The sequence below is a fragment of the Lissotriton vulgaris genome, chromosome 10 (assembly GCF_964263255.1).
Source record: "Lissotriton vulgaris chromosome 10, aLisVul1.2, whole genome shotgun sequence".
NCBI lineage: Eukaryota > Metazoa > Chordata > Amphibia > Caudata > Salamandridae > Lissotriton > Lissotriton vulgaris.
In genome coordinates, this window is record NC_141698.1 from 412,884,175 (window position 1) to 412,899,481 (window position 15,307).

General features: G+C 43.2%; 1 protein-coding gene across 2 annotated transcripts in view; it reads right to left on the bottom strand.

Moving 5' to 3' along the window:
- The window catches only part of LOC147685316 (lysosomal dipeptide transporter MFSD1-like), a 152,256-nt gene that overhangs the window by 86,865 nt on the left and 50,084 nt on the right, over positions 1-15,307 (bottom strand). For both annotated transcript variants that reach the window (XM_086941236.1, XM_086941237.1), the window contains exons 3-5: positions 8,395-8,504; positions 6,792-6,847; positions 5,103-5,246 (exon numbers count right to left, since the gene is read on the bottom strand). In XM_086941236.1, coding sequence (XP_086797362.1) covers positions 5,103-5,246; positions 6,792-6,847; positions 8,395-8,504 — 310 coding nt within the window. The remainder of the gene's footprint in view (positions 1-5,102; positions 5,247-6,791; positions 6,848-8,394; positions 8,505-15,307) is intronic.

Here is a 15,307-nt window from a genome sequence, read left to right on the forward strand (position 1 = left end):
AAGCCTTAGCCCTAACATAAAGGAGTGTACGACATTACCAATAAGTGACACACTACTCAAAAAGGAGATCTACACCAATTGTAGAAAAATAAGCTTTGTTTTAGTTCTATTTTAAGACTAAGATCTTCGCGATAAGGTAAGTATGTTTTGCAGGAAAAATATCCTACGGAGGAAAACAATAATGTGGGTATACAGGAAAGTACACAACTTACAGTTCCAGTCTTCTGGATCAAAAATCAGCAAGGGTAAGTTAAGTGCTAAAACTGCTCCGCCAGCGGCACAAGGGAGGCCGGGGCAGGGGTCGAATTTGGCATTTGGCCCAATGCATTTCAATGGAGACTGGAGGTGCTTGATGCCACGCTGCATGCAGGTAAACAGATCGGTTGCAGGGGCCAAGCTTAGGGAGTTAGAGCAGGCACAGGGAGCCACAAAGAAGCATCAAACATACACCACCTGTGGCACAGGGATGGCCGGCTGCAGGGTGCCAATTTAGCATCAGGCACCCAAGGTGCTGCACCGGAGGTTGCAAGAGGGAGACCAGCGACAGCAAACATATATAGAGATGAGGCTGGAAGTCGTAGGGGCAACAGTGGTTCAGCTCACTAAGTACCTGGGGTTTCAGGTGCAGGAGTGCCTTTAGACGACAGATTCCTCTTACAGGAGCCGGTCGCCGTCCAGGGGAGTATCTGGATTCAGGCTGCAGGTGTCGTTGTGGACTCCAGGAGGGTTCAGCCAATGCTGGACTTGCGGTCAGGATCGCTGAGGAATCGGTCCTAGATCAATATGCCACTTGGAGATGCAAATTGGTGAGGACTTGCGGTCCCAGAGGGCACTTGAGCCTTTGTAGAGATTTCTTGAAGACAGATCCACTGTCCAAGGGAATTCTGGTCTTTGTCAAAGTGCAGACAGTCTTCCACAGGTTCTGGGAATCGCTGGCTACAGAACAGGCATTGCCTTTTCCACAGGTTTCTTGAAAGTTAGAGACAGGCTGGTAGGGTTTCGGACAAGTGAGTCGTCATTCATACTTTTGCCTACTTCATACTTTCTCTTAGGCCAGCAGGAACTATTTTCCAGGTCTGGGGAAGCCATCTAAATACTAAATTTAGGGACGTTTTAGGGGAGTAGCAGGTAGGGCCAATGGGCACCTTACCTGAGGTGACTACTCCCTTAATTATGCCACCCTCCTGTGGGAGGGGACATAGACTTAGCCCTGCTTTGGATAGGTCTTCCCATCTTCAAGATGGCAGGGACTGAAAGATGTGCTTCACCTCGCCTCCCCCACCTTAGGGGTGAAGTTGGCAGAGGTGGGCACACCTCCTAGTCTAATTTATCCCACCTCTTTGTCCCGCCCAAAGTGAGGGTGTTAACCAGGAGCTGCTATCTGTTGCTAGCAGCAGAGGCTGGGGGTCACTTTACAAAGGTGGCAGTTCTTTAAAGTTTCCCTCTCGGGCACTGGGCCGATCTTGGGGGAGAAGGTGGGAGACCTCCACTCAGGATTTGCATTCTTTCTGATCCTAGAGAGCACAGGCTCTCAACCCAGGGGTCCAGAAACTTGTCTGGTGGTGGCATCAGTGTGGGTTTATTGAGAGGATAGGTTTGGTACCAAACACTCCTGTGTTCAGTGAAGCCATCATGATGCTGTGGAACCCGAGTTTCCAGCCCAAGTACTTTCTATGGCTTCCCAGCAGTTCTGTCCTAACAGATGAGACATCGTCAGACGAAAGCCAAACATCTCGCAGAAGAACTTCTTCCTTCCTCAGTAACTCCAGCAACGATAGCTGGAGTAGCAACAATGGGGGAAAGAGAGACCCTTCATGAATTACATAACGCCACCCTTTCAGGCAGCCCCCTTTTGGCAATACCCCTTGTTTCCAGAAGGCCAACAACTCTTCCATTAACCCTACAACCCTGCTTTTTTAGACAGAGGCTGGGGCAGAGGAAGAGGTCGAAGAAGAGGGAGGCACAAGCATGTACAGCGGCAAAAACCACCCCCGCACCAGGTACAAGGAGTCAGACATCGAAGAAAAACTAGTTGTTAACCTGTCGAAGCAAACCCTGAATGATACAGAGACCAAGGTACTTAAGAGGGCATTGGCTTGGTCCTCACACCTTGAATAGATAAATTCCGGGATAATTATGAACTCCATAATTTCTTTCGGAAAATAAGGTTGAGGGCATTCTTCCAGGACAAACCTGGTCTTCAAAAAAGCGACTCGGGACTACGCAACACTTCTTGGTTCACCCCCCACTACCAATATGAGATACTATGTACTACTAGAACAAATGGTTATGGTACACACTTGCCGCACACTGTTGTTTCAGAGTATTCTACAGTGCTCACTCATTAAGTCAACCCTTTTTGAAAACGCCTGAAGTAAATAAAATGCAAAGGACAAAGGTAGAGGAGCACAGTAACTATGTGTGAATGCAATCTTATAAAAGACTATTGTCTTGTAAGGTGCAAAGCACAATAGAGTAAGAACAAATAGATACTTCTGAGATGGAAAGAGACAACACAGTGAATCTTTTCTTTTAGTTAGTCTGTATTCTTTTTCTTTTCTTTATTTGTAAATCTTCCTTTCAATACACAGGTATAACAAGGTACAGCCACAAGATACAGCCTATGCGTTTCGTCCCATTCTCAAGGGACTTCTTCAGGGCTAAATATATGTGTTGGTTGCTCTAATTCTTTAAGGTGAAGAAACACCACTTACTTCAAATCCTCAAATCCTTCCCGTAGAAGCGGTCAGTAAGTGCTTCTTTCACTTGTCCTTACAAGTTGTCATATCGCACCCATTCTATGGTGCACTGACACGAAATTGGTGCTAGTTTAAGAAATAAACATGGTCTGAATAAATGGGAAAGGGGCATCCAGTCGAAAGAGCGTTAAAACCAATTTTGTGTCAGTGCACCATAGAATGGGCGAATATGACGACTTTTGGAAGAACAAGCAAAACCTCCAGAAGACACGCTCACTTGCGTTACCACATTCACAGCTAACAGAATACGTAAGATTATAAAAAAACATTGGAACATCCTCCAGTCTGGAAGTTTAACCATGCCACAACCTAGGTTCGCTTTCATACGCACTTCAAACATAAAAGACATGCTGGTGCACACAGACAGTTCAGACCAAGGGACGCATTGGTCCCTGCCCCCTGTGAAGGGCCATTTCCCCTGTGGTTCCAGCACTGTCTGTAAACTGACTACAGTGACAAAAGAAATACAACTGACAAACACGCTCACCTGGACACAAAAGGCACATACCAACTGCAATACGAAAAACTGCATTTACACAATCACACGCCTCTGTGATAAAAGAAACATAGGGATGACTACCAGACCGGTCAAGACCAGTATTACTGAGCACTGCAGCAATATCTGGTGTAAGAGAACTAGCACTAAAATGTACACACACATTACTGACCTTGACCACACAGCTGATGATTTATGATGGACTGTGCAGGAAGCCCCTTCCAGTCTGAGAAAGGGTGCACTCTTTAAAAGGGAACAACATTGGATTTTCTGTCTGTCCACACATATTCAGGGATTGAATGAAGATATACCATGGGAAGAGATCAACTGGTAGCCTTCAGTAATCATTCCATAATCTCATCCTGGCCATATGCGATTTTAACACATTATTTGTTTTCTCCCTACTGTCACTACTTGTTACAAATCACAAATTAATGCATGCTAGTATTGCATGCCTCTACAAGCACTATACAAGACTGCTCAGTATGTAGCGATTTTAATATTTCTTTTCATATCTTCCTCCCCCAGATCAGGAATTTTACATTCTGCAAGTACACTTATAGGATACTTAGTGTTTGGACAATACTTGTTCCATCCTTGGTCCCAGACGCTGTAATTAGTTAGAATTGTTATGGTCCTGAAGAACTGCCCTAGATCACATCTTGACTAATTAACGGCATGAAACATGCTGACTTCATAAGTCAACAGGGATCATGTTCCCCACTGGTGACATCACTTTTTTAATACGTCAGTCATGCTCCTAGATTAAATTTGATATGAGACTTGCCTAGCCCTTTTTAAGTCACTAATCACTACATCGATACCTATGTTTCCTCAATTTACACAAAGGGCCCTTAACTTGCACTTCACATCACAGCTTTGGAAAAAGATCTCCGATAAAGTGCCCCCTTGAGGGTGCCCATAAGACATTGCAGCGCAGGCCCAACGAGGAGCAAGCCAGATGATGAAGAATGACACCGCCAGGTTGTGTGAGGGCCTCACTTCCAAAAGGGAACTACTCCCCTTGTAGTGGCTCTTTTTCTCTGACCTACTCCCCTTTATCCCCTTTAGCAACAGCATACCCTTTTCTTTGGAGAATTAACAGTGGAGCATGTATGCTGGACTATTATGCGGTCTAGGTACCCAATTTTCTGTGATGGATTACCAACACTTACAACATTAAGGAATAGACCCTAATATTGTAGGGGCATATATGCTCATACAGATATGCCCACATCTGTAATACAGTACACCCTGCTTTAGGGCTGGTAAGGCCTGCTAGAAGAGTGACTTATCTCTATCATGGCACTGCCATGGCACACAGGCTGTGTGCCGTGTCGACTTTGTCATTTTGTCTGCACCAGGACATGTATGCTGTAGTGGCAGTCTGCATGGCCAGGGTGAGGGGTCTTCAGTCCCAATGACCTTGGTACCAAAGTACCATTTACAAGGGACTTACAGAAGGCCTGAATGGCCAATTGTGGAATCATTTTTAAGGAAGAGGCCCTGGCACAGGGGTCCTGGATGGCAGATAGCTTGTGCACAACAATCAAATCCACATCATTTTCCAGGCAAAAAGTGGGGGCTAACCATGTCAAAAGAGGCACTTTCTCACAACACTTAATAGGTCCAAAGGAATACCAGGATAAAGCTGAAAACCTGACCCAGTCTGTAGTATTACAGTTGGGTATAACAGACTAGAAAGGTCTGCTGTCCTATTCGAGTAGTCTCCATGAGAGACAACAATTGAATTCAGATGCTGAAAGGAAGGAATGAAGATAAAGAGTTAAGCCGCAAAGCAATAAAGATGGTGCATATCCATCTCTTTCTATGCCCAGCATACTTACTAGTCAGTGACCCATTTCCAGAGCCGAAGAGTAGTCGACCGGTCAACATTAGTGGCAGAAGGTATGGTGTCCCTTTGAAGTGAGAGCCAAGGGCAAACACAGAGGAGCCCAGGACAGTAAGAAAGGAGAAGAGGAAGACTCCAACTGCAAAGAGAGGAGAACAGTAAGCAATGGCAACACTTTAAGAACACCTTATTAGTGAGCAAGACAAACACAGGAGGCATACGCAAAACAAAATATTTGAGAAGCTTTGAGAAAATTTCCATGTTGGCCTTTTTCGCTCCAAGCTACTTCAAAGATAAATGATGGGATGGTGATCACACCTGACAGTCTATGATTTGTTGCTAGGTAAAGCCATTGAATGCAGTCAGACATCTCCAATGGACAAATGCAAGTGACTCGTATAGCATAGGACTAGAAAGAACTGCAAGACCAAATAGGGTATAGTACACTTTACACAAATGGCAGCAATCACTGGAGTGTTGGTACTCTGGCTTCCCAGCACTAAACCCCCTAGAAACCACCACAGCCTGAAAGTCCCAACACTGTAATCGGTCATCTGTCTGAATTCTGGTCCTACATAAATGCCTGAATGTGAATTTGATAAACCATACAATTATCTATGTATTTTAGGAATATTTCTCAAAGACTAAGACCCTTACTAGGAACGATATAATCATTTGTTTCATAAAGCGCTACAGTACTCTTCTTCCATATTTTAAGTATTTAACCCGTTAACCGTGGCGGTAATTCCGCCGCGGTGCGGGCGTTTCCGTGCGCGGGTGGGGCCGCGTCAGCCGTTGGAAGTGCGCAGCACTACGAAGGTAGCGCTCGCGACAGCCAACGGCCGACCGCAGCACGCAACGGATTAAACATTGTAAATAAAAGGTACTGCTACCCAATTTAATGGTAATCATTTTATTGACGTTGGCAAATAAAGTTTCACCTGATATAAATTTGTGACTCACAGATGTATGTGGTGAGTACTAACTCTCTTTTCAGACAGGAACAAGTTGGAAAAGAAGGGGACAAATATGCAAACAGTTGCGCATTTGATGCAAAGTAGGTAGACCAAGCTTTATTCGATCATTCAAAAATAATCATAAAAGCACATACAAATATAAATAAATACATGCACATAAGAATAAACATAATATAAGGGCCAACAGTACATGCTAATCTAACTTTCATCATTCTACCCTATTGAAGCTGCACCAGGATTTTAAGTCTAGCAATTTTAACTTACTTGTATACTATCAGCTGCTAGCAGGTATTCGTTTTTTAGGAGCCCTGAATGGCCCTTTCTGACCGGTTGAAACACTACAGAGTTGCAGTTCAGTAGAAACCAATGAGCATAATTGATTTTACAAAACAAGGGGATTTGTGAACTGCACAGTGGGAATCTCCCAAACATATGAGGGGTCAGACTTTAGGGGTTTTGTGGGGTGCCTTATGTGGACATCATACACTCGCTAAATGGTGTTTAGCATCCTAATGCATGGGTGGGCATTTGTATGTATGTGGAAAAAAGAACAACTTAACTGGACGAGCTCTATATTCACTACCCAAAAGATGCCGAGGTCATGACTAATGAGTAAGAGTAAAAGGCTGTGGTGCTGCATGGACTTAAAAAACCCACCTGCAAAGTAAACACTTTTGTATTTTATATGCAAACCAGCAATTACTTACAGCGATTCCCCAACTTGTCAATGAGGAATCCAGCCACAATCACCACTAAGGCATTCCTATAAGGAAGAGAAACAATAAAGTGGTCATTTATTCCCCAGGAAATGGTAAAAGAAACTGAGGAAGGCTTGATCCCAGTGACCATTCACCCTTCACACAATCGTTCAGGTTGCAACTGTTTACACTCTTCATTCAACCGAGTGCACTGGAATAATGGGATTATGGGTCGGTAGCTCTTTTGTCATAATTATGGATCTGCCAAACATAATCCATCATCTCCTGAATAATTTACAAATGTTAACAAAAGAATAGTTTCTTGCTTAAAGGGTTCAAAAGTTACAAAAACAACGTATTGCCCAAAATGGAAGACCCTTACCAAAGGTTGACTGGTCACCCTCAGTAGCTTATTGCTCTAGTTCAGTGTCCAAGTGGTACTAAGGAGGTAAAAATCCCCACATAATTAACGCAAATTATGCCACATAATTTGCCTTCTTTTGCCACATAATTCGGTCAATTCTGTCACATAATTTGGCCCTCTCCTGTCACATAATTCCATAATTCTTTTAGACTCTCAATTCATCCTTGGTGGGCTAGGAGCCAAGCCACTGCAGCTCACACTATTTACAGTTCCCCATCCGTTTCATTTTTTTTGGTTGCTGAAAGTGCTCCCATCTACATGGCCCATTTTTATGCTTTACCTGCACAGTGCTTGTGCTGTGCTTGTGAAATCTATTCAAAATAAATCATAAAAGGGGCATACATAATGTCGCTATTTTTGTTAGGAATATATGTCCCTGAAATGCTTGACCTCCTGTTTTTTGTTATCTTTTCAATAAAAAGACTTTTCAAATAAAAGGGGCATAAATCCCGCTCACTTGCCTTTCATTGGTTCCTGTGCTTGCCACTTACTTTTTCTCTGTCTCTATTGGCTGTGTGTTTCTCTTATTAGTCTCCCATGGCATAAGTACTGTTTTCATCTGCTTTGTGGGACTTTTTGTTTTAAGGTTTTGCCTGCACAGCACATGCTTTGCTTATCCTCCGACCTTTACCTAATCTCTCCTTGGCTGCCTGCATTTCAGGCGTGCTTGTTGATTAGATTTTAGCAATTTAAGGCAGCACGAACTCTCGGACCGCTTTACATGTGCACCAGTTGCATTACAATAGGAGGCCTTCCCAGGCGCGGAGAGAAAAATTATTATGCTAATAATTATTGGATTTTAAGCCTTTTGCTGAGACTCAAACCTGGTTCCATAGCTTCAAAATCAGCTGCTATAGTTGATAACTGCTGTATTAGCAACCAGCTCCAAATTACACCCTTCTGTTTTTAATAGCCATGTAAGCCCTTTGTGTCCATTTGAATTCCCAAGGCCCATGTTATCAGAGGGTGCACCTAATCACAGGTTCATAGATACAATACGAAAAAGCCTAACTAGGAGAGCTATCTATTAAAAGCATCCCATATATTGTCAAAGTCTTAAGTACACAACTGCTCCCTCAGGATATCTTGCAGACGTGAAGCTAGATAAACTCTACCTCGTAATAGATATAAATAAGGACATTTTTCACAGAAAGCTTGTCTGGCTGGAAATAGACATTTGAAACTCACGTCCAGGCGTAGATGGCGTAAAGAAGGTTGTATTGCTCTGGTGTCATCCCCAGCCCTTCCACGCAGTCCAAAGTGCCATTGTGGTGAGTTGTATTGATACAGGTCAAGTTCTAGTAGAAATTAAAGAGAAGTTGTAATTAATCATTTGCCGAAAGTAGGAAGCTAAGCATAATTTCGAAGGACTCTAGCAAACCTCAGGATGAACTTAGTTTCACATGAAATACTCTTTTCAGGATATTACCATTCGTTTCATATTCTACAAGGATTTTTCTCCTACATTTTGTGTCTCTATATACACTTGGGTAGTCAGCATTTGTGTACTTGATCAGAAACACGAGTAAAGAAAATCCCTCAAGTTGAGTGTCTTCTAACAGTTTTACATTAAGGCATAATTCGCTCAATTCAGCTGTTTGCTTACGGAAAAAAACGAAATGTCCAGTTCCTGTCATCAGAATCGCCTTCACCCGAATAGTCAACACACTGCACTCCATGTTTATTTCAGTTCAAATGTTACACCCGGGGCCGTTTAGTTCTACTTACAATTACTATATGTGACCAATTTTAGTTTTGTTATTTTATGTGTCACGACCATTACTCTCGTTAACAAACATTTAAACTATAAATAAATATACATATAAATATATATATACACACACGCACACACGCACACACACACATTTAAATACACAATTTGCACACATACATATATATTCCCTAAAAACAAAAAGTGAAAAGGAAAGGTAGCACCATAACTTTTTTAATTCATGTCCTTTAAAGGCTTTGTGGTGTGTCCACCAGCAAAGGTATTAGTCAACCTGAACTCCCTTTTCATGTTCGGACTGGCAAGCGGGAGGGTATGGGCATACTGCACCCCTCCACGGCACTTAGGCAAAACAGGGCACAGGGAACAAAATCAACCCCTCCAACCCAGTCTCCCCCCCCCCACCTGCCCCTTTGGCCTAGGCATGGATTCATGTGTCTAGCACCTCTCTGATGAAGGGCAGCCCTGGAGGTTGTGTGAGGCCCTTTTCATCCTTCCTAGGCCCATCAGACGAGGTAAGGAAATATTTGCATATCTTGTATGATCAAGACCCATCTCGATATGCATAATGCAGTAGCGAGTCTCACGCACAACCCTCCATATATTCTCAGACTTATGGAGGGAGAAGGTGTGAATGTGTACTGGGCATGTCCAGGTACATTTATTTCAATGTACTTTGTTCACATTGGTTTTCTCTACATTTGGATCATACCTTAGCAATAGCTAGCCGAAATGCATTAAACTGAAAAAGGCACAGAGTAGGATAAAAGCTGCTGTGCCTTTCTAATCTAGTGACGTTTCAACTAAATTGTTTCTGAGTTTTGCGAGGAGAGTGTTTGCAGTTGGAAAATGAAGGGGATTTTGAAAAGTCATTAAGTTGAGAACTCCCGTATTACTGCTGCCCTGCATGTTGTTTGCAATACTGAACAGGGCGCTAGGGCAGCTGTTAGTAGACCTGGTCCTCTATCACTTCATTTTAATCTTAAAAGTCATATTTAAATACTTGAATCATTAGTATTCCATTACATTTGTAATAGATTTTAATAGTTTCCAGCATGGATTGCTGGAGACTGTTTTTTATGAACTAATCGCCAAGGAAGATGTTATAAAGCGGGCTGCCCGAAATATTCGGATGCATATATATATATATATATATATATATATATACACACACTAGCAGCCCGCCCCAGCGTTGCCTGGGGCAGAAAGGGGCTGGGGGCAGTACACCCGCTCCCGCTCCCGCCCCCACTCCCTCCCGCCCCCACTCCTCCCTCTGTGCACAACTGCTCCCGCCCCCTCCCGGCCCGACTCCCTCCCGGCCTTGATTTCAATGAGCCTTTACTTTACCTGAGCTGCCGCTCCTTCCCGCGATCTTCACTTCACCGCCGCTCCTCTTCGCCATGACGCGCCCCCGCTCCTCACTTCACCGCAGCTCCATGCTCACTTCACCGCAGCTCCATGTCTCTCCTCCTCGTCATCACGCACGTCGCGGCCAGCGCTACGTCACGGCCAGAGCAGCGTCGCGGCCGGCGCTACTTTCAGGGCACCACTTTTTTTTTAAAGTTATATTTTTAAATGTACGTTTTATTTTAATTTTTTATAGCCTATGTCCATCTGCACACCCTGACAATTTCGACAATGTATCGGGTGTGTGGATTGGCGCTGTGGTTCCCGAGTTTACCTTGCCAAAAGGTTTCTGTTCTCTCTTTATAATAGTAGTATAGATATATATATATATATATATATATATATATATATATATATATATATATACACACATGCTTAAACTTCCTTATGTTTGATAGTTATAAGATTTAACAGTTTTCGTCTGTTTCCTGAACTGTATGCCATTGTATGTACACTTCTGTCTTATGATAAGAATTGTATAATGATGTTTGTTCATAGGTGTAAAATCATCAATAAAAGCATCACTCAGTACAAAGTTAATAATGAATGAACTTATGGACCTGTCTTAGACATGGTATTTTATGAAATGTATCAACAGCCATCACGTCCCTTAGTGCATCACCATATTGTACCAGTTCAGGTTGAAACCACAGCCTCCTCCATAACAACAAGGGGCACAATTTAGCTCTGTCTGGCAGTGGACGTTGACCCAGATCCATCATCAGAGGCTTGAGGGGGGGGTGGTGTTTTGTGGTAAATAAACCAAATTCCTCAAGAAACTTTTTTCTGATCAGGTCAGCAGCGAGAGATTTGAAAAACCCCAAAGCTCTGAGCCACAGAAACAAGTGCTAACAGCTTTAGCACCATAGATTTTCAAAGTGGGAGCAATAGTTTTTATGAGGAATCGGTTATGTTCTTTTGCTCTGGCCCCTGCTATTTGGCAATATATAAGAGTTAGGAGATCCAACTGGGGTTTCCATGAAAGGTTCAAGGCTATGGTGACTCCCAGATAGCTACATATCTCTACACCTTCAAGAGGCTCGCCTCCCAGCTCAAGCTTCCCTTTTAAAGACCTGTGCTTGTTAAAAAACATTATCTTTGTCTTCTTCAAGCAATTGATTTCCAAACCACAAGAGGTGCAAAATTCCAGGACTCAATCTAATGCATGTTGCAAACCACTCAGGTCTTGGAAATCAATAAAGTATCATCCGCAAAGAGGAGGATCAATGTCTTAATATCTGTTAAGGATGAAGCATTAGCTGGAAGGGGAGACAGGTAGGAGACAACATCATTGAGGTTGAGAGAAAACAGGGTGGGAGCCAGTACACACCCCTGACGCACATCCTTCGTGTTGGAGAATTGGTCTGTCATCTGTCCTTGGGATCCCCAGCGGACTTGAGAAAATTCCCTTCATGGAGACAGATCAAAAGTAGCAAACGTTTGTTGGGGAGACCCAGATCACCCAGAACCTGCCATAACAAGTCACATGGAACCATATAGGTTACCCCCGTCGACCACAACGGTCTTCCAATAAAGTAGATGAAAGCAAAAAATGTGGTTGATCGTAGATATCTTCTTCCGGAATCCAACCTGAAAGGAGGAAATTATGGTCTTTTACTCAATCCATACCTACATTTTGCTTAGAATCAATCGAGCAAAGATCTTTTGTATACAGTCTATCAAACTGATCGGCCTGCAATTTGCAGGGATGGATCTGTCATCCTTTTTATATTGGAACTAGCAGCCCGTCCCGACGTTGTCCAGGTATGAATTGCTGCCGGCCAGTAGTATATTGTTTTGAAGGATTTCATTTTGATTGCATTTCTTATCTGTGACAGGCCTGTGAAACGCTCCGATTCACTGTGCACTCCTGATGCACTTAAGAGTGCGCGTTCAGTAGTGTGTGAACTCGAGTTTCCCTACTTTATTTTTTCTTGCAATGTTATATAGCAATGGCATGAGCACAATTTACATTACAGAAGAACACATTCATTTGTGGTAGGCACGGGGAGACAAAGCGATTTGCCTGGAATCACAGGATGTTGAGCTGATGCCGAGATTCTAATGTAGCTCACCAGCTTTAAAGTTCGCAATTCAAGAACTTGTGGCTTGAGGGGTTTCTAAAAGTGTATGTCGGTGCTGGCCATCAATGAGAGAGACCTGTGCATTTTTCAAATGGGTGGTGAAAAAATATGAGTATGTTGCTTGAGATGTGGGCCGCCGTGCCACCAATGTACTTACAGGGGAGGGTAAACACCCATTATTCCGCAACTTTCTTTCCGCATACCATGACTCCGCATACTTTCATTACGAAAGTACTATGACTCCGCAATGCCATTATAACGCATGGCATCACATTTTATATGCTTTTACCACGCATACATTTACAATGAAATTCGTTGTAAATGCATGAATGGTAAAAGTATGTTTTTTTTTAATGTTTGGATAAGGTAAGTATGGGTATAGGGGTATATGTTTTGGGGTACTGAGGTATATGTTTTGGGGTGTTTGGTTATTTTAAGGGTTCAGATATAGTTTTGGGATATGGGCTACAGGGGTAGTTTTAGGGTTTAGGGATAGGCATGGGTTTTGGGGTACAGGGGTATTTTTAGGGTTCAGGGCTAGGTTTGGGTTTTGGGGTATAGGGGTATTTTTAGGGTTGAGGGGCAGGTTTGGGTTTTGGGGTACAGGGGTATTTTAAGGGTTCAGGGCTAGGTTTGGGTTTTGGGGTACAGGGGTATTTTAGGGTTCGGGGTTAGTTTTGTGTTTTTGGGTACAGGGTTATTTTTAGGGTTCAGGGCTAGGTTTGGGTTTTGGGGTACAGGGGTATTTTTAGGGTTCAGGGGTAGGTTTGGGTTTTGGGGTACAGGGGTATTTTAAGGGTTCAGGGCTAGGTTTGGGTTTTGGGGTACAGGGGTATTTTAGGGTTCAGGGGTAGGTTTGGGTTTTGGGGTACAGTGGTATTTTTAGGGTTCAGGGCTAGGTTTGGGTTTTGGGGTACAGTGGTATTTTTAGGGTTCAGGGCTAGGTTTGGGTTTTGAGGTGCAGGGGTATTTTTAGGGTTCAGGGGTAGGTTTGGGCTTTGAGGTACAGGGGTATTTATAGGGTTCGGGGCTAGGTTTTGGTTTTGGGGTATAGGGGTATTTTTAGGGTTTAGGGATAGGTTTGAGTTTTGGGGTACAGGGTATATTTATAGGGTTAAGATGGGTTAGTGTTTAAGGGTGTTGGGGTATTTTAAGGAGTACGGGTGGGTTATGATTATGGGGTGCAGGGGCATTTAAAGGGAGCAGGGTGGGATTAGCACATGATATGAGACATGGCATGAAGGGCGGAACGTACCACACGCCCCCAGCGTTTGTCACACCTCCAACATAGGCCCACAGCACAACGCAGACACGCCCACAAGGGACTACTTTGCTGGCACCATTCTTTTACCTTTTAAATGTATATGGTGGGCGTCTGCATAGCCTATGTCCTTCTGCTGCAACTGCCCTTTCAAATGCTGTATTGGGTGTTGTGATTGGTGCCGTGGTTCCTGAGATTACCCGCCTCAAAGGTTTGGGCTCTCTCTTTATTAGATTAGTATAGATGATCTATGCTCCCTTCCATGAATCGGGTACTGGAACACTGCGCACAAATGCATATGCCAGCAAGTGGATATATTGAGTCCATTTATCTCTTTCAAGCATAGAGTTATCAGCTGGGATACAATCCAAACCTGGGGCTCTGCCTCAGGTTATGGCACTCAAGGCAGACAAAACATCCCAATGTAAAAAAAATATCTGCTGTATCTATACAATCTTCAGCAATCTCTATCACCTTTACAAGATCAAGAGTTCAATCCATGATTGTGGAGATATATTTATATGTATGGGATCCACAAAAACATCCCTCCCTAGTTTGACCAGGGTCCAAAACCTAGTGGAGTCTTTGTGGGAGCAGGCGTATTGAAGGTCCTTCCATCTGGCTTCCTCCCAGGCCTTCTTAGCATAAAGTTGGGCCCTTTTAAATCTCTTCCTGGCCAGATGAATTTCTCCAACATGCTTGGCCCTTAATGCATGTCCCAAATCTCTGCGAGAACTACTGCATTCCATCAAACCACTTATTAACTTTAAGAGATTTCTTTCCATGACTAGTAGGGGGAACCAAGAGATAGCATAATATTTTCTTTAAGAACATTTTATGCATGGCACTCATAGTCAGACTATCTGACAACAAAGGAGTATGGAGCTCAATTCCGTCACACAGTCCATTAGGTCCAAGCTTATTTGTTCTAAAACAGACAGTCTCCACAATCTGGCATCATTTGAGCTGGTGCACATCATTCACTGGTATCACATCCCCCGACATAGCTATCGACAATTGATCATTTCCGAATTTAGAAAAAAAGGGAGTTCAAGGAAAGGCTAAATGGATCATGATCACTATCAATCCTAATGATAACGGGCATATCGACACATTATGATCAAAGACAGATGTAAAAGAATGTAATGAATTAGACTAGAATTTGAATGAATTGTTAGATGTGTCTGCACCCTTCCTATCAGAGAGAGCTCTACCATTGGTGGCTCTCAGACCAAAATTCAGCTTAAGTACTTTCAACTGAAGAGCAGCCTCTGGCCACCTTAATGTTGGGGGGAAGATCAAGCTTTGGTATTCCCCAGACCTCCTCCTTGTTGTCTACATCAAGAAAGTCATCATTGTCTAAAGGCTCAAAAGCAGTATTAAAAATCAACCTAACTATCAAACCGGGATTAGTGGCGTACTGACAGAAATTCCTCTAAGGCTGTAATGGTTCGAGACCTTAGGCCACCCCTGACACCTCTAGCATATATGTTGAATATATCAATATCAATTAGCCCCTCTCTTTAGACTGAGCAGTGAATAGCCAGGATGTCAGGAGAATTAATGTTAAGCAATTGGATTTTATAATCCAAATCCATTCTAACCCAAATGGTAAGGCCC